This window comes from Vanessa cardui, chromosome 4 (genome assembly GCF_905220365.1).
Source record: "Vanessa cardui chromosome 4, ilVanCard2.1, whole genome shotgun sequence".
Classification (NCBI taxonomy): domain Eukaryota; kingdom Metazoa; phylum Arthropoda; class Insecta; order Lepidoptera; family Nymphalidae; genus Vanessa; species Vanessa cardui.
The window spans coordinates 6,745,324-6,772,339 of record NC_061126.1 but is presented as its reverse complement, the minus strand read 5'-3'; the positions used below and the strand labels follow the sequence as shown (position 1 = coordinate 6,772,339).

Here is a 27,016-nt window from a genome sequence, read left to right as displayed (position 1 = left end):
TATCATTTTTAAAAGTCATTGCGAATCATCATATTTTTCACATAACAATAAAAAAAAAATGTTATCAATCCAATACAAAAAATTAACACTACGCCTATTTAGATTGAATGTTATCGCCAAAAGATTAAAAGGTTAAGTTTTTATGATCATTTTCACTCACTTTGTGTGTACGATAAACCAACGTAAATATGCCTACTAATTATTAGCGCCATAATATATTAAGCAAATATAATTATAGCAAATCGTTATTATAACATTGCGCTGATTATTCTACTTATAGAAGAGTATTGTAGTCAGGTGGCTCTAATAGACATATTTGTCATCCGTGTACCCCGAAATGTTTCCATTTGTCAAGCAGGTATTTACAATTTCATACATTACTGATGCTAGGCTAACATTTCACTGTTTTTAATTATAATTTAGTAGTTCAGTTGTTAGTTTTAATATATTATGTGACTTTAATTATGAATACAATAATTTTTGAAGTGATTTGTGAAGTGCTCGCAAGATGCTTAGTAGTTAAAACACGTGAGTCTTCGCCGTATATTACGGTTTCAAACCCGGAAAAGTTTTTAATTTGTGAATATCATATCTCATGCTGCTGGTAGTAGGTGCCTTTGGAGCTAAAGATTTTTTTTATAAAAAATTAAAACAACAATAAAATAATATTGTTAAAGGATTTCATAGAAGAAATAGAATACATTTTAAATTGATTCCCAAAAAAGCAAACAACAGATGGAGTATCATCTGAAATAGTGAGGGTCGTTTGGTTCGGCGAAGTTTTTGCAAGGTGCGTCGACGGGCCACATAACGACCACCTGCGCCTTCATCTACATAATGTGGACAAGTCGTTGAACTTAAGGCTACTGGACAATTTGTGGGCTCAGTTTCTTGAGATTGTTTGACACATTGAAACTCGTCACGTTATTTATCTGACGGTCTTGTAACTAATAAAAGTAAACATTTTATGCACTGTGATTCTGTAAGACGAAATCCGAAACACTACGAAAGCGAAAGAGAATTGTGAAAATGTCATAATGTAATAAAAGTCGTACATTTATTTTACGTTACGTTTAAAGAATACACGCCTTAAAAAGGCGTACTATAAGTGTTTTTTAATAATTTCACAAGTCGTTACTGAAGTAAGTTGTTACTGAATAGCATTGCCGATTTGATGTACTACATTCATATTTTCAGACATTTTTTTCAAAAAAGTTAAAATATTATATTTGAAATGAGTGGAATTTTGCTCGATAAATTTGTTCAATATTTCAATATAATTCAATTTAACAAAAATTTCTAATATCTTCAACGTAAGATCTCTCTAAATTCATCAAATAATATCTTTGTCTTTTGGAATGTCATTTAGCTTAAATTATATATGTATAAAGGAAATAAAATTATTCGATAAATACGAATCAAATCGTGCAAATATTTGTGATTTGATTGTCTTTGTTTATGGAGTCGTTACTAAAAAAGTGTGCTGAAATAAATGCTCACAGTTTTTCTTCACGTAAGGGGAGAGCAACGCAAACAAATAAAATGCTTATTGTATGTTTTCCTTATGTCGTATACTTTTAAAGACGGATTTACTGTTAAAAAATTCGCACAAGTACGAGTCAAATTCGTCCTTTGACGCTAGAGCGTTTTGACGTGTTATAAATGTTTAATATTTCTATTGTTGATAACAAAATAGAAGTCGCGTAGAAATTAACTAGCTAATTGTAATATATGAGTAAAGATATCTCAAGGACTTTTTTTGTAGAAGTAATAAAGTCATCCTTTGCATCATTTTGTTTTTTAAAACTGTTAGATATTTGTTTACAATTTTGGTTATTTAAATGTACATAACTGTAATAATACTGTAAAATATGTACACGAGGCAAAACTATTAAGATTTTTGTAGGAAAACTTTTATTAATGCACCGTAGGGTTCAGACAGACCTTTTATAATGGAATATGTTGGCGGACGAGTATATGGGCCACCTGATGGTAAGTGGTCACCATCACCCATAGACAATGACGCTGTAAGAAATATTAACTATTTCTTACATCGCCAATGCGCCACCAACGTTGGGAACTAAGATGTTATGTCCCTTGTGCCTGTAGTTACACGGGCTCACTCACCCTTCAAACCGGAACACAACAATACTGAGTATTGTTGTTTGGCGGTAGAATAACAGATAAGGTGGTACGCACCCAGCCGGGCTTGCAAAAAGCCCTGGTAGGGCTTTGTGCTAGCAAGTAAACCTTTACTCTTAAGAAGTCACATTTGCGTGAATATTAAAAAAATATACACTTATTTTATAACACTATGATTTATTTCATTAATTGTTTAAATAAGCAACTATTTTGATGTTTCACACCCGCTGTGCATCGTAACCAAATCTTGTCTTAAGATATAAGTTTTCAATACAATCAGTATCGCGGCAAGCGATATCTCCACCCGCACTGTACAAATATGTCTTACCGCACGCTCCACGATCTTTTTGCTCATGCATTTATACAAATGTCTTGAAATCTTACTAACAGTACTGGTTCAAATTTAAAACAAATACAGTTTTACGTTAACAGTAAACGATTTTAATGACATTTATTAATGTCTCATCGATATTTATTTTCTTATATACAATGTGGTAAATGACTAAATTTATGTTTTATATAATCAATTGTTTTTTTTAAATAATTACATATAAAAATGATTAATATAATGTGCAATTAGGTAATATGTTATTGTGAACCTGTTCATTACCTAAAAATCTTATGAACACAGTTTTAAAATCTATGTTTAAAGCATTCCGATATCAAATATCTCAAATACACAACAAAAAGCCACACTCAAAATATCCAGTATACTTCCTGAAACTAGAAACAATCTTAATATATTCTGTATCAAAAAAACAAAAACAATTTATACTTGGTATTATTTGTATAAATATTTTTAAATTTTATGTATTATTACAAGCAATTTAAATAAATCCTTATGGATTTATCGTTCATATATGAATTACATATTTAGAAGGTAGAGTTTCTATTTAATATATCATTAACAATTAAAACCTCAGGAATGAATCCTAATGTTTTTCCTCGTTGGAAATGGTTTAAAAAAGCCCGTTGTGGTTGCAATTAGGGTGGTTGTAGGTAGTAATTACTGGGGTAGAGGCAAGTAGCGGTCGCGCAGCCGCTCGCTGACGTTACGCGACTAACCGCTAAGATTGATTACGCATGGGATGTGCCAGCGACGATGAACAAGAAAATGTGAATAAAAATTGCCTACATATTATTTTCAATTGCAAAACAAGAACTTATTGTCTATTGTTGTTCAAAATAATAATTATAACTTCACTGTAAATGGGACTGTGGTTGTTTGTTTCGCGTACGTGGCCTATGGAAAATGTTTACCAATTTTAACTGATTAGTTATTATACTTTTATGTCGTTTTGTTCTTTTTTTAAAGTATATATATTTTTTATTTACTTTTTTTTTAAGTTACTTCGTTAACAAACTGTAAGTTGTCAATTTCAATAAGGTAAGTATTTATGCAATATTTTTAATTAGCTTCAAAATAGTAAAGTCTGGTAAAGCACCACGGCTGGACAAAGGCTCTTTGAGAAGAAGGCTTAGATCTAATTACATCAAGCTGCTTCAGTGCGGATTTATGGATACTAATGTGGTAGCATTTTATTATAATAAGGCATATGTAGTTTTCTTAACGATGTTTTGCTTACCTGCCATGGTGCTCGCATGTGTTTGAACCCGCAATCGTCGGTTAAGAAGCGCGCATTCAAACACTGCGCTATTTTGGCTCTGGCAGCTGACCTATCAGACTTGTAAAAGAGTCACCCTATGGTAAGCAGTCAACAATACTTTAGTTACATTTTCTTTCAAAGAATTAAACCATCCCTGGCATTGTGCACCTAAATGAATTAAGATGGTAAGTCCCATGTTCTTGTAGTTGCACTGACTGGTTGATCCATTGAATCGGAACACAATAACAACTATTGCTGTTTACGCTGAGTGGGTGGTTTGTACACATAAATGCTTGGATGAAACCCAAATAGATTGTGTACATGTTCATTCTGACAAACCATATCATGTTATCTCCGCATTTATGTGGTTACATTATTAATAATGTTAAGTCAGCAAATACAGATGGCGAGAACATTACAATTCATGGGTACTTCATAATACTTGAAATTTAAAATAGCAAAAAGTTGTTTATAGCAAAAATATTAAAATAAACTAGAAATAGGGCTATAAATATAACAGGAATTATTATCAATAGAGCGATTTCTTTCAGAGAGCCGTCGGATAAAGTACTTGAGTGTGACGCGGTAGTGCTTTAAACATGCACACGCCTATCCTCTAAACGGCTCGGGTTATGACGTGTTAATTTTTTCACATGCACACTGTTTACGCACGACTTTCGTGCCGTTATAGGTGGCGGCGGTCGCGTTTTTGTAGACTGAGTGAGTCGTTGCTAGTGTAATGGAATCAAGTTTTATTATCTTTCTACAACAACAACAGCCTGTAAATTTCCCAATGCTGGGCAGAGGCCTCCAAGTTGCACCAATGCAATGGGTTACACGTGTGGCAGAATTTCGACGAAATTAAATACATGCAGGTTTCCTCACGATGTTTTCCTTCACCGCCAAGTACGAGATGAAATATACATACAAATTAAGCACATGAAAATTCAGTGGTGCTTGGGTTTGAACCTGCAATTATTGGTTAAGGTGTACGTTCCACTTGGCCATTTCGTCTATTATTATTTTCTTTATCAGACAGAAATTTACTCATTTTTTTTTTAATAATTTACGGACTCGTGTCTATATCAAAGGGTTTATAGTAGAAGAAGGAAACTGTGGTTACAGTGAATGTGAATGGGACTTGTGTGTAAATTTTTGTACAATTACATATATAAATATATTTACTTTAAATGGTATCTAATATTTTAAGTTAATATAATTATTATTGTTAAATGAAAAGTCTTTATTGAAATATAATTTATTTTATCTCCATCTGATTTTGCTGTATATAATAGAGTACAACATTCGATATTTAATTATTCATTGTCGTTAACGTCTGGTTACTATACTCGAGACACGTTTCGTTTTGCTTACGGATGGTAGAATTGTATACGTGGCGTAAATCGAGTGTTCCTATCAAAAAGTTTAGTCACATTGTATGATCATTTACGTGACGCATAGGAACGGCTTATTCCATTGATAGTTACTCAAAACCGATCGGTTCCTGATATACGATAACGATTTGTTATATATAGTAACGGGACGTAAATTGTAATCTAATAAATAATTTATTTGTGCTTTGTGCGAATCGTCAAAATACATATGATCATATCTTTTCCATTAACTTCCTATTATCTTATTATTAAATTCAATTGGTGTATTTTTGTCAAATAAAAAATATATTATTATTTACTTATCTTAATAATTTATAAATAAAGTTATATTTTCAATTTTCTTCGTCATGTGCCCATTATTTCTATCATTCCTTATAAATAATTTGTGAGGTATGCTATCAAGTACAAATCGTATGTCCATCATTTGGCAATGAAGATAAGACAATTAGCATTGGCTATGCACTTTGACAGCGCTAGCTGTTCTCTATAAACATTTTAAAGAACTTCCTTTCGTTGAAGAATCTCCTCTTTTTATAGAAAAATGTTTTATTTATAATATTCCTATGAACAGTTCTCCAATTTTAATAAATTGTTTCATATTCATCGGCATAACTCGGTGTCGTTATCTTGCACTGCACATATGGCATCAGATGCCGCCAGAAATAATTTCCCAGATGCGCAAGCGCAGAGCTGGTACACTTTCTTTCCAATAGAGTTTTTCTGTGAAGTCTCGGTTGTTTTTGCCTCCTTCAAATTGTTAATTATTATATTTGGTGCATCAATTTTAATCTGCAAGTAAATACTTAGGATTGAAAAATATTCTATAATTACGAAAATTATAATAAAAAAATGTACATTTGACACCAGCAGACTTTATCGTCAATTGTATCAATATTTCATCTTAAAGCTGTGTATTATTTTGTTAAAAATGTTATGGTATGATAAATATGATTGATTATTTATATAAAATATGTTGTATAGCAAATGCACGACTTTGTATACAACGGAGTACAACTGAAAGTAGATATCAGCTCAAGTAACCGTTAACAACACAATTTAAATTATCCGAATTGTATAAGTTATTAGTATAGTTACTTACGGCTCCCACGACTGAATCCAGTTTGATGTTGCTATGGGATGTTATATCAATGCTACCCGCTCTACTTTCGAGATATATTGACTGCGGAGCCCTCATGTCTAGTCGTCTAGTCAAAGATTCTAATCTAAAAATATAAAATGTACTGTATTACAAGTATGAATAGATGAGAAAAGGAAATTATTTATTCAGTAATGTATGATAAGGTATACATTGTACATGAATTAAAACAAGTTTTTGTTTTTTGTTCTTGTTTACTGGATACTTGTAGTTACAAAATAAGTCTTTAATTATCTGTACTTTTTAAAATATTTTTTTATCAATTCCATAGTCCTGATTTTCGTACCAAAACAGCAGTAAATCAAACATGTCATATGTATGTATTTAAATTGTACAGTATCATAGATAGATTTATTCAGAAATACTCACTGTAAATCCGAGCCAGGCGGCGCTCGCACAAGTGGCGTTTGGACAGCACTCCGCACGGCTAAACCGCCGGCGCCATCAACTAACAGAGTTTCAGCGGATACGCGGACCTCCTCCCGAGACGCGAAGAACACGTCACCACCCTTGCTGTCACGAACGTCGAACACTTTCCCGCTGCATTCTATCCCATCTCTCTCTGTAAACATGTGTACAAATTATATTCACGTGTAGCAGAACTACTGAGGGATGTATGATTTCATTCAATGTGATGTTTTAACGTTCTTATTTTACTTAAATTTATATTGTTTAGAGTTTTGGACATAAACAAAAAAGTAAGTTTCCAAATTCAAATATAAAAGTAATTAGTTATTTTAAAATTGTAATTTTTGTAAACTGTCTTATATTTGAAATCTAAATAATATGTTATTGTTAATTATGAATCCTAACTTATAATTAGTTTGGAGTGTTCCTCATGGTCGGGCTCCGAGACTAGAACGGTGAAGTTGCGGTGTGAGTTTAGAGTGATGGGCTGAGCGGGTTGTGACGATATGGTCGACGCGATGAGATTGTCAACCACCCACGCTTGTCCATCGAGACGGATGCCATCCTTCACTATAGTTATTGGACCTATACCTCTCTGTAACAACATACAATAAAAAAGGTATTAGCAGTTCATTTTTTCAAACCATGTATACAAATTTTATAAGCATCATAAAAGTAATGTATTACTTTTGCTTAGACTGGCAATTATGTTTTAAGAATCTATACATTGTTAAAAGTGATAAACGTAAATTGAGAATTCGATTCCGTATAAGTATTACAAGTAAATGTTACGTGCTTAACTTGCTTCGTAAATTTATCACATTTTATTTGGTGAAGGATAACATTTTAAGGATCATCACCTCGAAGAAAAATAATTACCTACAGACTGTTACTTTTGACAGTACTACAGCTTTTAAAACTCGAAATAAACTCACCGCCGTTAGTTTTAAGGAACTTATAATCCATAGCGTTAACGCTATGTTTAAAAACACGAGTATCAATAGAAATATAATGATCCCGTATAAGGTGTTTCGCCTCCAGCCGCTAGTGACCCATCTTGGCAAGCAACCAACTTGTGGGGTTGATGCGTTTGATACTACGGCTGCTGGTGGCGGATCTCCGGTAGGAGTACATCCCCATCCTCGTATGCCTTCACTTTCCTCCATTTAAAAATTAATATAATGCCTCACTTATTCTCTATCAACCTGTAACAATGACTAATCTAATTATTTGTGTTTATTCCGTTCTAGTTTTTGTACACAGTTATATTTTTTGGTAATCTTTTATGAATCCATTTTTATATAATGATAGCTGATCCACTATTTTACTAAGCATTAAAGATAATTTGACTAAATATTTTGAATGAATATATATTTTCGAAAAAGCTTTAATAAAAATTATATTTACAACAATGCAAAGCCATTAATCGAAAAAATACGACTTTTTCTAGATTAGTAGCGTACATTGCAACTTATGTAAAACCGATAGCTCGAGGCCGGCGTCGGAAAACGTGAGCGCATAATGGCGATTTGTATGTATTTATAATGAATTTGAATTTGTTGTTTTATGAAAATGTAATTTATCAATAACTTATAACTTTTACAAGGAGCCAAATAAATTAAACGAACTCAAGAGAATGAATAAAATTCGTCAGAGATATAATGCAAAAAAAAAAATTCAACCAAAATTTCGAAATCAAGTAGAAATAGGCAATATTTGAACGTAAGTGTTTTTTTAATGAATACGTCTCAAACAAGCTAGATGACACCGAAAAATAAAACAATTGCACAAAACGCAGTGCAGTGTACTACTAATGAGCACCGCAGCAAGCGAACAGCGACTAATGAATACCTGTAACACAGGCCTTTCGAAAAACGCTTCTTAAACGGTCTGAGTAGCGTTAATAATATTGTAGCTGTGAGGAAAATTTTCTTTAGCCCGCGTTTAAAAGCACGTTGGTTGGTTCGTAATAGTGTTGTATTTAACTGCGGTTACGAAAAAAGAAAAAGGTATGGTATTAAATATTTTAAAAATATAAAACATAGATGAGGAATAAAAATTTTACGCGAGAAGTAAATTAATTTAAAAAGACATTTACCTATTTGCTCACACAAGTAATTAGTATATACGGGCCGATTGGTTAGGAAATTTCCATAACTAATTCTGAACTTGTGATTTAACTTTAACCTTTTGTGTAAACTACTACTACTATAATAAATATGCAGTAAATACAATAGATGTTAAATATGTTATCGGATTTTCAACAGAAATTATAGCTGTGATATAAATAATATAGGTATTTTTTTAAAGTTTTGTTAATAAGTATTTAATGGGCACAAAAAGCAAGCTCGAGCTCATATAATACACACACATAATCCAGTAATGGACTTTCAAAATTATAAACTATTTTTAAATTTTTCGAAATGTAAATAATTTAAATATATACAATTAGAAAAGTCTTCTAATATGATATTAAATATTTAGACCATATTTCAAAAACAGGTAGATACTATATTTATATTTTTACATTATCATTTTTATTATTGCTATGTCAAAATATATTTATTAGTAATACTTTTTTCGAAATATTTAGAATTATTAACAACTTTACAGCATAATTTTTCTTTTAACTATTAAAAATATATATAATTAAAAAAAAAACTGTATGTACCATGCAATTTATATTTCACTTTGTAATGCAGAATGGATGATGCGTGGTAATGTATTTCTTTAATCTGTTTCAATAGATAAGGATTTTTTGTTTCGCCTAACTGAAAAAAATAACTAAGGCAATAAGCATAACACATATACGTTTTAGTACATTATACTTGGCAGTTTAATAATATAATTTAATTTAATTTTCCTTTATTACAGACAAATGTAATTAAATCTTGAAACGCAGTCTAAGATCAAACAGAGTATATATAACTGGGAGACTTTTCGTAGAAAAAAGTATCATGTGCTCGTTTGTTAAAAATTCCATATGAGTTATTGATTGTTAACAAAGACTTTCAAATCATTATAGTATATAGTTAGCTGGCTCATATCGAGTAGAGCACTTTTAGATCCCTTTTATTTCATTATTCAATATGCTATTACTGATACATAAATATCACATGCGTATTCCGAAATAAGCTGAAAAGAGCATTATTTTTAATTAACTGGAATTCGGCCAACAGAGCTCGGAGTTTAGTGACGACTGTACGTAATTTACATCTTAATCGGTTATCTATAACTAGGGTTATACTCGGATTTGTGACGTCATTTGGATTTAAGCATATGTACATTGATGAAAATACTAGTGTGCGTTATTTTTTCATTTAACACATTGCTTTTTATGAATGAAATGGTTACTCGATCATTTTGTATGGTCATTGGATTTACTTATTAAATAAAATTATAAAACCAAACTTACTTTAAGTTTTCAAGAGAAACCGTCGTTTTCTTTAAATACTTCGTAGTTAGTTTTTGAATTTGAAACAGCTTTTATTTTTAACGTAAGTCTTTGTCGGTGATAAATAGATACATCAATTTCATCTACGAATCAATCGTAGTTCTTAAGAAGGCCACTAGAAAAGTGAAATAATCTACAAAAATAAGTTTATGCTTAAATTAAATACCGTAAACTTCTTCATGTTCAAAGAAAAGATTATTAAATGGCATCTATTCAGATTTTTTTTATAATTTGTTGTGTTGTTTTTTGCACAGTACGTATATTTAAAAAAAGAAAGACTCTTTTGAAAACTATACAAATAAAAGGTTGCTATGCCATCCGTTTCTTAGGTTTGACGAGCGATGTTTTTATTACTTCGAAATATCGATACGTTTTATTAGGATGCTTTTTATTTATGTTGACAATTTTATCGAGTATATATTCTATTGAGTATAATATAACACATATATTATAGAATGTTTCAACGAAAGTGAACAAATTAAGTGAAAAAAAAGAAAAAAAAAAACAAGATGACCAGCGTGATCCGGGGTAGGAATGTAAACATACATCCTAATCGGTTCAGGCATATAAATGTAGAATGACGAAACTCAGGAACTTAGAGAGATGTATGAACTCTGAACTCAAACACACAACAGTACACAACTATCCATATAATATAGTTGTGTAAAAATACTCAGACTCGTGAAGCTTATTTGTATCGATCCAAACAACGTTATATATAGTATTCATTTTTAAATATTAAAAATAATATAGTAACAAATCTTAAGTGTCCGTACGGTGTCCGGTTTTTAAACAGTATTTCATATGTTATGTTTTAAGAGAGACTTTTGGTATTCGATAACTATATTTATTTCATATGATTGGACATTGTAGTAGGTACGGATAGTGTTCAATCTATTCAAACCACGAAATGCACTTGTGAATCGGCCTGCTCTCTGATGCTATTTTCAATTCAGGCTGTTATTTCAGTTGACAGGTGTTTTAAGAAGAAATAAATTTACATTTTAGTTTCGTTTTGGGATTAGTGTTGCCAGCATTTATACATACCCATGAATATTAATAATAAAATAGATCTGTGTAAAAGTAGTTTTTTTTTAATTTATTTAATGATACCTTATTAAAATTAAATGTTTTACATAATACGATCAGTAGAAGGTATGTGTTTATGTATGTAATTTACGTCCTGAAATAAACAGTGATATGTAATAAAAAAATTTATAGCTCGATTGTAAGGATGATGTGCAAATCCTTTTACGTTTACGTATATTTAATTCAGATATGAAACTAGGCACGTTACCTATATGTAGTTGCTGCGGGGCTGTCGCCTTTGTTGTTAAAGCTTTTCACCTCAATACAATGGCCGGCGCTTAAAAGTGAATATAACCATAGATGATAGACGTTGATATCGTGAACCAATAATTTTATATATAGGCGCTTAAATTCAATTGTTCTTCCACAAATATTCACACATTTATTAAAACAAATATAACAAACATAAACGTAAATATATGATATAATTTAGCCTTTGTATTTAAAGAACTACAATTTAAAAACAATCAAGAACTATTAACAACACAAAAATTTATAACGAATGTATTCTGACTTGTTAAGATTATCTGGCTTTAGGCTTTGTAAGTCGACTATTGACAGCGATAGGCCTTTGTTAACGATGCAGGCGGCTGCACCGGGCGAGTGATGTGACTAAGACTAGATAAATTCATAGGTGCTAGAAGCAACACTCAAAATATCTGGCGCGAAGCGAGGCAAGGCGGGCGTGCTCTAGAATATAATATCAGGCGGTAAAGTGGCTCGGACGACTCTCGCGCGCGGCGCCCTCAGCGCCACGCTTCTGGCCCCCGTAATAAACGATAAAGTGCGAAAATAGAACCACAACGGATATCGCTGTGCTTTTCACGTAAATAAAATACCGATACTCGCTGCATTCCCGCCTTTTGCCTACTACGTTTTTGTTTTATGAATTTTCGTATATCGATCGATATCACGCCGATGTTTAAAAATAAGTGACTATGCCACGTTAACAGTGCAAATGGAAGTAGGTAAATTGGCTGTGTCCCATTTTCATTGAATTGCATTCGAAAAGCGGGATGAATTAGAGTTAATTATAACTTCATTGCCATCTATAAAAAGGGATTTCGATGCTGATAGTTTCAAAGTTATTTTCTGTTTCGATTTGTTTATGGGAGTGTTATTATGTTTCGTGATAACAGTCAAATCGTCTATTCAACACTGTCGTAAATCAATATTTCATGACACAACACCTGATGCAAAACACAACGATTGAACATGATAATTTAATAGTGGCGTACGGTCCAATGGACCACGCGGTTCAAAGTTTATGACTGGACTGAAAGCAGCGTGCGCGAGAGACGCCGATGCCGAATCTGCCTCGTTTTGAAGTTCTGCATTTTTAATAAACGCCTGTCTCGCGCGGGACATAACTCGGATGTGCTCCAGATACAGCTGAGCCCCACTTTATTATGAATTCCAGTTAACGTTATCATTATCTGGCACCTTTCCGTAATTTAGTTAATAATATACGCTTCAGTGATGAAGTCGCAACTCATTATGAATGATCACTTTCCTTATTACAATCCTTAACTAATGGCTTAATTCGAAACTATGTGTATGATGAATGAATAAAGATATGTTAAATATAAAGTTAAGCGAATTATGGTATTTAATTAAAGTCGTACGATTCATAAAATTAAATAGCTGAAGTGGAAATGAAAACAAAACGTTCCGAGTCTGTTTGTAAATCATATATCATATCACTGTCATTGTTGACCTGCCTTGTCATCCCGCCTTAAATAAGAGGTAAACTGAAGGTACGGAAGCGAAATTTCGTCTAGAGCCGCTTAAAAAGTTTAGCATTTCCTCACAACTTTAAAATAAAAATTAAATCTCATATTATCTTACTAAAAAAACATATATTATACGATTCTTTCACATGTGGTGTTTGCTTAGAGGACATTTTGGAAGTACAATCAAGCGATTAATTTAATTTTAATAACTCTTATTTTATACACTAAAATTGTTAAATAATTAAATACAGCCTTTAGAATATAAAAAAAATATCATTCGGAAATTGATTTAAAAATGATTTTCATAGTCATGTACACCGTACACAGTAAGATGGTAAACTTGATTAAATGTAGAACTAGTTTTATATTATTTATTATTTGTCGGTTGACAGACAGCACAAACAAACTAATATTACCGCAACACAGGATCGCTCTTGCGTCGTCTTTATGAATGAATAATGCGGTTATTCCAGGCTTGTACGTTACAACAGAGTGTTTTGCATATATCAATTTGTTATATGTTGACAACTTTTTTCTTTTAATATTAATGAACAGAATGCGATTTATTGCAAATATTTTTTGAAGGATATTAATCTTTTAAAGGTACACGCGGACACAGCAATGTCAGCTACCTATATATGGGTAGATATCTGAATATGTCGTTATTTTGAGCATAATTTATGTCTGTATGATACTAAAGTTAGTTAAAGAAATATCATGGTTTAAATTGATTGAGTTACACGTATTACATAACAATTTTGTAAACCTTTACTATACAAGTTCGAAGCTGGGACGGATAGCTTATATCATATAGATTTAAATTATGCTCAAAATATATACCAAAATCGTTTTTTATAAATAACGTTCATTTTACATTACTTATAATGTAGTGAAGGGAAATAGAGCTTTTTCTGGGACAAAAGGGCAATGAGGACTTATTGGATGTGACGAAATGTATCCATCTAAGTTTTTATTGAAGTGGTAACTGTTGCCCCCGGGACATAGCGTGCAGGCACTTTTTAGATACTTACTATTTATTTTCTGAACTTGGAGATTTGAGCCTAAGGTTATGGTTTGGAGATGAGTGTGGCGAAACTAGTCTAATCTTGCGTTTCAATACTTTTACTAGTAAATTACTGTTTTTGATATCCAGTATTTTTTAATATATTCAAGCTTTTTTTTAAATATTTTCAACCGGCCTGTTTGGTAAGAATTAAACTTTGAAATACACAAAGGTATACCTTCATGATTTATGTAAAGTAAAGATGTAAATCTTATTATATCACTATATACTCGAGATGGCACAAATATGCCACACTTGATTTTATCACAAGATCGGACATGAGTTCTAAACTAAGCAAGAACTTTTTATATTTTTTGTATATGTTTGCAAAGGAAAATATCGGAAATTTGAATTTTGATATATGTATGTATTCTCAGATTGGTGGAATAATTTGGATTGCAAACCTACTTTTTAGGAGAGGAGGCTCTTGTCCCAGAATAGGTCATTTTAGGGCTACTACTTTATTTAACTTTTATTATGTGTAGCGTAGTCGGAAGGAAAATCAGACAGTTCAGTAGAAAGTTGGCCAAAACCTTCAAGACTTTGTGTGCGAAATGCACAGCTGATAAGTCTGCAACAGCATAGTTATGATGAATGAAATACACGAACGGGAACTTCGGCCCGATTTATTTGATACATTTTAAATACTTTTTGCATATCAAATTTATTTTACAAAAATTACCTAAGTTAAGGTACATTTTGACCAGGATTATGATTAGATTAGAATATTAATCTAAACATAAATTATTGATTTTATTAAACCTTATTGTTAGTATTATTTCTCTCATCTCAGAATCAGAATAAAACATTCGATATTCATATGAACTCACAGTATAAAAGTTTTTGATGTAAAAACGTAACACTTCTTGTGCCAAGTCGGGCCGGATATTGTATGTTAGTTTTATGTCTATCCTACGTTATTATTAGGATTTATTTTCTATAATTTGAAATGATTTTTTTTATTTTTAATATATTATTATTATTGAATTAGAAAATTTAAATGTAATGTAATACTTTAGTGTCAATTTAAATTCATAGCATCACATCGATGTTGATTCGCTTGGCGGAAATAAAACAGTGTCGGTTCTAAGCGACACGATTTGACGTGATTACGAGCAAGTGCTCGGATGTGATTCTCGTTTAATTCAGGCACTGTTGCCACTCGATCCTGTTTTAGGAAACAATCCCCCTGATCCCTGCGTGATGCTGCATAATGTCGTCCGTGCCCCCAGAACTGCCACTAAATCTATCAATTTAAGAAAAATCTTCTCTTACCATAAATATTCCTGTTATTTTTTAAATAGTCGATTGTTTTGTTAAAATCAAATCTAAAATAATACTTACTTTGTTTCGAATTTTTATTAGTGTATGGATAAATTATAATTATAGAAGATACACTAATAAAAATGTATCATTTGTGTTTAATTTCTATAGAATTATTTTTATGTGTAATGCTATGTTTCCATTTATATAAAATCATAATAATTAAGTATTATTGTAAATTTATCACTGTTTATTCAATCAACAATTTTACTTTTTTAATTTTTTCGTATTCCAAGCATTTAGAGGGCAATAAAAAGTTAAATTAGTTTAATAGATATGTTTTTATAATAAGTAATTATATTTTAAAGTAAAAGTGAACAAACCGGCAGAAATGGCGCGTTCTGAGCCAAAGTTTCCCATCATACCTGCGTCACTTTAAAATTGAAAAACTTTTGCAATGCCTTTCTTATGGAAATAGTTCGCGTTTACGTTTGAGTGAGTTGTCATTGTGAGGATTCAGCGCTGCAGTCTCATTGTAATAACACTTTATATTACTAATGGAGTATACATAGGATGGCTTTACTCGCATAACTTTTAAAAATTACCTCTCGAATTCAATTCTCATAAAATATAATAGAAGATTCAAAGTATAATCAGACTTATCTTAATCATATTATACACGTCAAACTTAGATTGATGTTTGATACTCGATTCCGAAAGAAATCCTAAATGTATTTGAATAAAATTTGGCACAGAAATAGATAATAGCTTGAAACTAAGTCTTGTACATGAGGGTGACACCGCGCGCTAGTATCCACTAGTAATTTATATGCCAAAGTACTGGTTGTAACCACATCGCGACTACGTCACTGAAGCGACCGTTATCACATTAGACGTAACGGTTGCCAGAGACTTATTAGAGTGACGAGAAAAAAAAAATGTTTAAAAAAATTTGTCGGTTGAAACATAAATGAGATTTAGTATAAATTTAAATAGTATAAAATTCTTTAAAATAATATATGTTGGTGATATGATCCAATTACAGTTAACGAATTATATTTCTGTTTGGAGACTAAAGTCAGTAGTAATTAGAGTTGAGTATTTTTAGGACAGCAAAATGCACGGTGCGATAACTCGTGTAAATCCACATGAAATATTGATACAGTTTCGTGTAAACGTGTAACAAATGCGGTAATTTAAGCCACCTGCCGGCGGCCGCGATTCGCGCCCCGTGCCGGCTATGCACCAGCTTTTGAATTCACCTTATATTTTCGATACATCAATTATTTTGCATTTATTATATTATTTTAGTACAAGAATAAGTATATAGAAAATATGACAATATGTTTAAAAAAAATATCTGATCTATATGCTATTAGTGACGTATTCGCTTAAAACATGTCCCTTACTAAACATAATATTTAATATAAGTATACTCATATATATAGAAACATTATGATATTATAATAAACACGCATTCACATTTATGTAATCATGTCTTCATATCAAAAATAAGTTTTAATAGCATTGTCAACTTTAAAAGGTTTCTAATAAAAGTTATTATTTCAATTGATTTCAATGAACCATTATTTTATTTCAAAGATATTTAATAGAGGGTATTTTTATTTATAAAGTCAACATTTTTATTGATTGCAAACTGTGAAAAACATTGTTAAACAAGAGAAGTGAAAGATAAACTTGTAATACCAAGTTTCCCTCCGCAAAGTTAATACATCCATCCTTTGGCAAGGCATTACATTCTTTAATTAAATCTTGTAAATACTTTTAGGATTGCTGTTAAAAAAACATTAAATAATAAGGCATAGCTACTGAATTAATGCTTATTTTCATGCAATAAAGTTAGTATTCATTCAATAATGTTTATTTATAATTTAATTAAAAAAGAGTAGCTACGAAGTGTCTTGCGTACCTTTACGAGTACATATAATTTAAGAGCTGTAACATAACTCTTTAGACTATTTGAGTATTGCATATTCTCAACATTTATCTAGAGTTTATTGAACTCAAAATTTATATGCGAGTGTTTGTTATTTGTTTATAACTGTTATTTTTAATTTGGTTTATCAATTAGTACATGATGTGTATTTGTTATTTTAATTATTTTTATGTGTCTATAATAATTTAGTATCTAAGTTATCGGGTCGTGTTAATTCGATAAAAGAATAATTTTAACCAAATAATTGTATTTATCTTCGCAGGAGATTATTTACAGAAACATTTATAGAGACATGCTACTTCGGCGTGTTGATTTAGGACTACTGGGTACTGAATGGGTAGCAGGGGCGCCTTCTTTTTGCGTTTGCTTTGAGGGTAATAATGAAAGTAATTCAATATAATCCAATAAATAATTTACTTCACTATTATAGTGAAATCTTTATTTATTATAATATTTCTCTAAAATATCTATACACAAATAAGTAATGTACAATACAGTACCTTTTTATCTTGTACTACTCGACCCAGGTTCGCATTATATATACAACAGAATGTCTCTTTATAAAACGTTCATAGTTTTTCAGTCATTCGACGCAACGAGTCAAAAAGACCACAATATAATCCGTTGCGTAATTTTAAAAATCTTACCATACACAGGGACAGGCAGACAGCAGTAAGCGTCTTTGTTTTATACATTGTAAAGATTTGGCCATCGACTATTTTTTCAAGAAACCGTAGACATAGACTAGGAAAAAGGAGTAGAAAAAAAATATTTTGATCGAAATATAAAATTTCATTCAGGGTTTTCTTAATTTTTAAATAATAATTGATGGTCAAATTAGTTCTACCACTGGCTGAATGCTCGCATAAGTAAGTGATTGCATAATTTAGATCATAAGTAAAAATATACCTAACGTTTGAAAGGATTATTTTATTATAAGATATGTTCTTGAAACGATTTCTATATCTTCATTCAATTATATTTTTCCGAACTGGGTGGAGTTGGTAGAAAAGAGTCCAGTAGTAATGGCGCAATCATCTAATGAATGCTTCCGGGCAGATAAGCTTCGATTAAATGGTCTCTTTATTGCTAAAGGAAAGGCGCGTTCCCTTTATGTTCACATTCAGATATCAGCTAGATAAACCGATACAGATATTTAAGGTACATATGTACAAATAAAAACTACCTAACTCACGAACGTTACATTTATCATTCGTATCATAAAGGCACATTGAATATAATTGTGAGTATTTGCATTTAAATATCAATTACATTAATAAATTATTTCCGCTATAAAGACGGCGTGGCGCGGTTAGATTTCAAGATAAGTGCTGTTGTATGTATGTAGGTAAGGCTCTACAATTTATCGCCTGCATATCCTTTCAGCGGGTAGATAATGACCGCAGTAAAACGTTTAAGCACGGAATAACTGCTGCTGGGAGCCGTTATTACAATATTATGAATGGCTATCCACGCGGCGGCGGCGCGCTGTAGTAGGGCGAGCGTCTCGCTCTTCGCCCTTTTGTGAGTTCTTTGTGCATTACAAAGTTCTGTACTGGGTGGAATCTTTCTAATTACTACAGTAACACATGGATTCAACATTTATTTGTGAAGTGATATCTTAATCTTTGTCTTGGCACGATCATACAGATAATTCATCCCGGAACAGTGTCGATTACAGGAGTGATTTTTATAATATTATTCGTGATTTGTTTTGAAATATGATCTATGATCAACTTCGAAGTGTAGTAAGGCAGGAGTAATGATTGTATATTTTCGAGAAGAAATTGAACTCGCGTCCACCGGTGTAAAAGGTTTACTACCTCAGTCGTCATTTGTAATCGTCGAGAGAAGTCGTGCGAATATAACACAAATTGATATTTTGAATACAGGTACTTTAATATTATCGGTTTAAATTGTAATAAGATTTTATTTATATAAAAATTATTATGAGATATTAGAGCAGCTTGTTTTAGTAATTCAAAGCATTTTTAACTTTATGGCTACATCGAAAAAAAATTCTGCTGTGGTTTCAATGTATATAAATATTTCTATAGTAGATGTTTCTTAGAACTTTCGTCGTCATCAAAAAAAAAAGATTGTAAGTTATTTTTTTACCTCGTAATTTATACGTCTTTATTCAGGTCACGGTTTGCCGTTGTTAGATTACATTACGATCTGTTAAATACATTAACCATTATGTGGTAAAAAAAATACAGACTGAGCTACTTTCAAATTTATAAAATTATCACAGATAAATAATAGTAGGCCGATATGTATCCATATGGATAACAATAGAACGCTTATCAAATCGCTGAATATTTAGCCCTGAAATTTGTACTATTATAATTTGACGTATAAATCTGGCCGGTTCTGCTGTATATTATAAAACTATATCTACATATAAAAACGAAAAGTAAAAATTATCATATTCATTCTTACTATAATAACATACAATCGGAGAAGCATGGCATTAGATATAGATGAGTTTATATGGAGAAAAGGTATTTTTTAAATAAAAAATACATTAAATGAATAAACATGCAGACAAACATTTAACAAGTATTTAAAAAAAATCATTCACGTATTCATTGTGCGAATGAAATCTAACTTTTCCTAGTTGAAAATATGCTATTATACTATAAGCAGAAAAACTCAAATACCTTAATTTAAATACCTGGCTTTCTTACCTTGTTTTGGATGTAAATTTTTTTTATTTATAAATGAATAAGTTTCAAATTTGAGAAAAATGTCTGTCGATACATTGAGATATCTGTAAAATAAATTATAAAAGTACCTTTTGTAATATATATTAATGAACTTCCACATATTTAATAACTGCGTATGAACTTCCTATATCAGTGTCAACGATATGTCTGGCAATCGCGAAGAGATCTAAAACTAAGATTATACTCGTACGTACCACGCACACAGCAGTTTCCTCCGAGCAGGCGTCGCTTGTCCTAGCGCGCAGGATGCAGGCAGGCTTTGCTTCGGGCGGCGAGTAATTAGCAGCGCTTTCCTTCCGTTCTCGCCGACTCGCAGTCACTGCGCGCCGCCCTTACAACTACTGCTCCGCGCTCTTTGCCTTCTTATAATATGACATCGTTTCGTTATGTACAAAAAATATCGCCGTACTATATTTTTTTCAAACAAAGGAATGTTTCTCAATAGAAACCACATTGCGGAATTTTGCTCATTAACCCTTCTTGAATTTTAGTAATAAAATATAATTTGTATAATATCTTCGCTGTTAGACGTATCATCAAATAAATTTACATTGTTATTAAATTTGTAAAGAAATCGCAAATGATGCGGAATGCGTTTTATGTTATGGCAATTTCGTTTAATTTAAAAAAATAAAACGCTCCTTATGTTCGTATTCAAATCGTCATCGCACTTTAAATTCCTCATAATCCTTCCAATTGTGAACCGACGAGTAGCGCACGGGTCGCAGTAATCAAGTCGGCTTCAACTGGATTTCATTCCCTACACTGGCTTGGAAAACTCCTTCAATAATATATTTCTCGAACATAAAAGCAGATTACTTTTTTACTTTAGCATCTTCATTAATTTTATAATAATCATTAAGCAAAAATCGAGTAGGCAGAGTTTGCGGTACGGCATGGTATTTTTAAATTGCACTATGTTAAATCCAGTGGAACTCGACATGGTGTGTGAATGTGTTGCGCATTTAAAAAAAAAACTCATTACAGGCGGCAACTGCGGCGCGGACGAGTGGCGTCTTTGAAGGCCTGCGCCGCTACTGCGGTATTATTCCAGATTATACCGGCTTCCATACAAATGAAATCTCGCTTAAACCACTGCAATTTCGGAACGAGAAAATAAGGCTCAAAAGTTGTTTTACTGCACTCGCACTTTCTGGAAAGTCTTTTGAAATTAAGAGTTGGCGAGTTATAATAAAATGGACCGAAAGAAACGTATTCTTTGCGCTTCATTATAAATTAAAAGGAAAATTGTATTATATCAAGTGATATGCATAATATAAAACACTAAATCTAAGATTAAATTCTACAGACAAAATGGCAAAAACATTCTAAGAAGTTCGTTATAAGATTTATAGTAGTTTATTGTTTTTTTTTTTTCAATTGGACTTCGTTGTTTCCGAACAACGTCGATTAATGAAATAAGCTTTCTAAATATAACATTTATGATAAATTCCACCTGCTGTTAGTTAGGTACGTTCAGTAGGATTATTTGGTCAGTGTTAAATTGGGTCGAGTATAGAGTCGATAACCATTACATATTTAGTTAGTATTTCCTCGGAGACTGCGCTTGTGGTTCCTACCATTAGTACGATTGAGCACTCGCCTATATAGCCCTACTCTTAAACGATTACCTTTTATGAGGTTTAGGTAACCGTAACACTAATTAAAAAAATATTATGTCAGTACAACCCCATTCATGGCTTAATTATAATTTTACAAGTTTTATTCAACTTAATTAGAATGTGTGGTTTAATTCTTGCGATTGAATTTTTCCACTTTTATCCAACCGGTGCACATTTTGTACTCAAAATTATAAAAAAATGTATTCGTTTTAGTGCGGAGATTGAATAAAAGCATGTTTTTTTTTAATAACCTACTGGCTTATGTTGTCATCTTAGTTGTATTTTTTGTTTATAATTACTATTCCATTTCATAATGTGATGTTCTTTTTGTAACATTTCAAATCTTGAAGCATTAATTATTATATATCGTAATTTGTAAGGCAGGAAGTGATTATATTTTGTACTCTGATTGGTCAATGAAAATGTGTATTTTTAAAACTCCTAATTTCTTTTAAGTATCATATTCATAGTAACTGTTAGGTAATAACTTAGTTGAATGGCAATTTTTTTTTTTTAAGTTTTCTGATGTGAGACTTTTTGATGTCATCTAGTGGAACACTGGGGATAACCGACTCGTTTGACGTGACGACAAACAGCATGGTGTGCTTACGTTGTCATTTCACCGCCCATCTCTACTCCCCTGAGTGTTTATGGCACATATTCTACTATATATTTTATTTTAAAACTATTATTTAATTTATTACCTTTAAAACTTTTCATTTGAGTATTTTGTACGTTATATCAAATATTATGAAACACTAGTATTTAATTTTTTTGCCTGTAGCTGGGTGACGTTATGAATATCGTTTTAATTTGAGAAATATAAACGACTCTCTAAAAATATATCAAGTTGACCTAATTTTATATAAGTATTCAAAAATATATATAAATAATATAATATGTAAATACGTTTGCTGTATACCTCCCAGGAACGTAAAGGTGAAATATCGATTCGTTGTTAGCGGTAGATCCGACTCGTATAGATGCAGATGAGCTAACTATTTGTCTTGCTTGATTGCTTGGGGTTGATTAAATCGTAAAACATTTAACATAGCCGGATCTATAACACCGAATTCCAAACAAATATCTAGTCTAACAGTTTATATGCGCAATTACGTCTTCAGATATTAAATTATAGTTAAGCTTGTTTGTGATTTCATTTTTTAATGCTGGTATTACTCAGTGATTAGGACAGATAAATGACGGACATTACTTGTAATGAATGTTTAGGTGGTCGTAATCGCATCGCGTAAAGTGTCGGCGCCATTACTTCACAGCTGCTGTTGCCGAGATATTGCCTCAAGCACCGTTTGCCGCTTTAACGTAGATTTATCCATCTATAGGACATTTTTATACATACATTTCATAAACCCTCGAAAGTAGTTTGAAATAAACATTTTACAGTATCTGCATGATTTGGTTATCGACGTACATAAAGAGGCGTGCTGAAACGCGAAGGCAGTTACCGTTTAATAGGTGTGTCGATGGAGGAGTCACAATTTCCTGCACTTAACAACATAGGAAGTAATTTTGACGAGTCATCAAACGACGGACACCGATTGACATCAAATTCAGTAGACGAATGCCTGTCATTAGTCCTGTCAGAAAAAACAGAAAGCCTGTGTAAATTAGGCAGAGTTTCCTTTTTTGTAGTATAGGTTCTAACAAAGCTTTAACGTTTATAAACAATTATATCCAAGAGTATAAAAGTATTTAAAGAAATGTATTTTCTGAGTGCAAGTAGTTTTAAACAAAAGTCCTAATCGTTGCTTGATTCCCGTTGGAGAGATGCAGCCGTTCGTCATCAAAGTTTGGGAATTGTGGCCATCTGCCGCGCCGCGTCGCTCTCAGATTACCACGGATAACTTCGTTTAATCGTTTTATTAATACGCCACAAATCGCTTAACTGCTTTCCTTTCTAACCGGATCATTTGTTTGTATTTTTTGCCATATAATTTTGTTTTCAACAAGATATTGCACAAATAACATATTATACTGATTTCAAAGCTCGTTTGAATGTGGTATGGTATATGTTCATGACAGCAGCAAATTCGATAATAGTGATTCCTTTATTTATATTATATAATATATTTTAGCAATAACGATAACTGAAAACGCTGCCAAACTATTTGTTCATGTAAACTTGTATTGTTAATTACATTTGAAGAGTGATTATCTGTTTATAAGTCCAACGCGGGTATGTGGCGAGTAAAGTTACTGGCCAAAAAGCGTTAAATATTCTAGGCGAGTCCATAACAGGCGGCAACTCGAACTTCTTCAGGTAGTTTCACCGCCCAGCTATTAGGGATCGTAAATAATAAGTATTAAAAGCGCGTCTTGTTTTATTTGCAGACTACGTGTTTGACTTGACCTGTTCTTATAAATCGCGTTTAATACTACCGTAGTTGCTACTTACCCTGCTATTAGTATTTACAGAAATAGAAATAAACGTTTTTGAAAACATGCATGCATGATGGCTGCCCAGTTTCTTAATCAACATTCATAATAATTAAGGCTATATACCTCACGTGCATTCGTTTAAAATTAAATGTCAATACACTCGTAAGCCATAATTGAAATTATATGATATTCATTGAAGTGAAAAATCCTATTATGGAAAGAAAGAAATAATATAAATAAATGAAAAGCGAAACATCTGTAATGTTTCTACGTGTTAGAATTTATTATGCTTTTTTACAATTTAAAAATATTTCTAAGTTATCAATAAAAATAAATTTCTTCAAACTATACGTATAGAACACTAAGTAGATTCCTTGTTTTAAATACGTAAATAAATATATAATTTAAATACAGTCATAAAATAAATATAGGAATTTAATAGGAGCAAAAGTAACCTAAAAACATAGTAGGTAGTGCCTTGGTTTTATTTGGAAGTAGTTTTTTATTTACAATAAATGCGTGATATCGTCGCGATGCTAAATTGACACCGTGTCCAGCGCCATTGCCTCTGATTGGATTACGTTCGAAGAGCTGTCGGTGCGATGCGGAGCTCAAACGTAAAATTTTACGTGACCACTTTCAAAACGTCTCTTTTCGTGACGCGATTGCATACGAACTCTCCGACTAGATCGTTTATACGCAATCGAATTATGTAAATATTCGAAGTCATAGCTTTACATATAATTTCGTTCTTTGAGACTTTTTGGTTCGTTAATCTTTTGTTTTTTGGTATTAATATAATGATATCATAAAATTATAGTAATATGTGTGCTAAATAGTCGAGATGGCCCAGTGGTTAGAACGCGTGCATCTTAACCAATGATTGCAGTTTCAAACCCATGCAAGCACCGCTGTTTCATGTGCTTAATTTGTCTTTATAATTCATCTCGTGCTCAGCGGTAAAGGAAAACATCGTGAGGGAACCTGCATGTGACAAATTTCATAGAAATTCTGCCACATGTGTATTCCACCAACCCGCATTAGAACAGCGTGGTGGAATATGTTCCAAACCTTCTCCTCAAAGGGAGAGAAGGCCTTTAACCCAGCAGTGGGAATTTACAGGCTGTTGTAGTTGTTGTTGTTGTGTGCTAACGACATTTACTAGTCGTTTCACAATAAAAGCTCTCCTGATCTTCTTCTTCTGCCTCGCCTTATCCCATTACGAGGGGTCGGCTTTCCCAATCATGCGACGCCATTTGCATCGTTCTTGAGCGTCTTGTTCGTGAAGTCCCAACACCTTCATGTCCCTTTGGACATTTGTCACCCAAGTTGTTTGGGGCCTTCCTCTATCCCTCTTTTTTGTAGCGTATAATAAAAGCTCTCCTGATATTGATGGCAAATTAGTTTTAAATTATATACTCAAATTTATTACAGGTATGATGCACTGGCATACCTATTTCATTACTTGTATTCATTCCTGTCTTCCTGCTTTGTCGTCGTTTCCGTAGTTTCATTATTATGAGATGAGGTGAATATGACGATTCGTAGGGTGTAGGGGTAATAAGGCTAATAATATATAACCTGAAGATTCAAAGACTAGCCATCCCCGCAGAAGTTGCCGTAGCGCCCATGTGTATGCACAAACGCAAAGTATACTCACGATCCCGAATTCGAACCGGAGATCTTGAGATCAGCAGGCTTACAAGTTATCTATTTTTTTGCTTTTATAAGAAAAGGATACCTTCCCTTAGAAGGTATCGGGCTCCCCTTTAGGAGGAGTGACTGGGTTATGTTATATGGGATTCTTATCTATTAAAGTTCTGCGCTAAGAAGCCTCAACGTATTGCATTTAATCTTTGACTGAGACTATCCATAAATATATAATAAAATAAATATAAAATTCTTCTCGCAAATGAAACATTAATTGATTAGTTCACTTGATAGAAATAAAAGGAATCCATTGTGTTCGTTCTCGTATGTGGTAAACTATTACGGTCGCTTTGATCCTCTTACCTCGATGGTCTTATTGAACTGTACGAAACAACTGGAAAATTACTCTTCTATGTACGTTTCAGCGCAACATATTTCTCCTATTAATGATACGATCCTTGAAGAAAAATAGATACTTGTATTTACATTACAATAGAGCTCAGAGCAAATGTAGAATTGTTTTGTAGTTCACAGTAAATACTGAAGGCTGACCTTCATAACGGCTTAATACAACATTTAATCCTAAGAAAATTAAACTGTGTGCGTTGCTTATTGCTAAGTAATTATTGTTGGTTAACGTCCACGTAGCTAAAGGAATCCATAATGTAAGTAAATATATCTATAAATTCGGCATCTTTTATTATAATCCGAGGTTGAGTTTCGGCAACCCAAATCAGAATGAAATAAAAAGTAAATCTGTTATGAGATTTTAAATTATTAACAACGCAATAATTATCATGATTAAATTCAATAAAAGACACGTGTATTAAGTTGCAAGATCATTGTGTATTCACGTGGCACGTGGACGATTTGTTAGAAACTTGTTACAAAATAATATATGTATACATTAGAAAGTAAGTTCTAGGACGATTAATAAATAACAATTAAAATAAATAATATTATTAACTGTTTCCTGCCACATAGGCACTTAATAATAATTTATTATTTTAAAAAAACCATAGGAATTTTTAAAAGCATTCCATAACCAGGATTAGTAATTATTTTTGTGATAATGTAGCATCGATCATTACAGTTCTATTTTACTTTGTCTTATGATTTTAATATTACTTTAATTGAATGCTTGAACGTTAGTGGTTGCATATTTTTTCTGGTAATATAAATTTTCCTTATATAATAGTTTTTATTGTTAAAACTTATATACGAACTGTAATCTTTGTTTCTTAATGTTCTTTACTCGTTCGCGGAGAAAATTTATGCGCTATTTCCAGCACTAATTCTCTTTGTTTGAGTTAGGGCTAACTTTAAACGTACAATGTTGTAAATTTTTA

At 32.0% G+C, this 27,016-nt stretch overlaps 1 protein-coding gene across 6 annotated transcripts; it reads right to left on the bottom strand.

The window, feature by feature from the left end:
* Positions 1 to 5,021: 5,021 nt before the first annotated feature.
* LOC124544478 (delta-sarcoglycan-like) lies at positions 5,022 to 12,534 on the bottom strand. 6 transcript variants are annotated; one of them, XM_047123057.1, is made up of 8 exons: positions 12,441 to 12,525; positions 11,459 to 11,611; positions 10,123 to 10,294; positions 7,643 to 7,912; positions 7,113 to 7,302; positions 6,669 to 6,861; positions 6,243 to 6,366; positions 5,022 to 5,932 (listed from the first exon to the last, which is right to left on the bottom strand). In XM_047123057.1, the coding sequence occupies exons 4-8, from the start codon at positions 7,871 to 7,873 to the stop codon at positions 5,744 to 5,746; spliced, it is 927 nt and encodes a 308-aa protein (XP_046979013.1). In that variant the 5' UTR covers positions 7,874 to 7,912; positions 10,123 to 10,294; positions 11,459 to 11,611; positions 12,441 to 12,525; the 3' UTR covers positions 5,022 to 5,743. The 6 variants fall into 6 exon arrangements, with proteins under 6 accessions (XP_046979013.1, XP_046979010.1, XP_046979012.1 ...); XM_047123054.1 differs by having other exon boundaries at positions 11,459 to 12,534; XM_047123056.1 differs by having other exon boundaries at positions 10,123 to 10,276; positions 11,459 to 12,534.
* Positions 12,535 to 27,016: the final 14,482 nt, after the last annotated feature.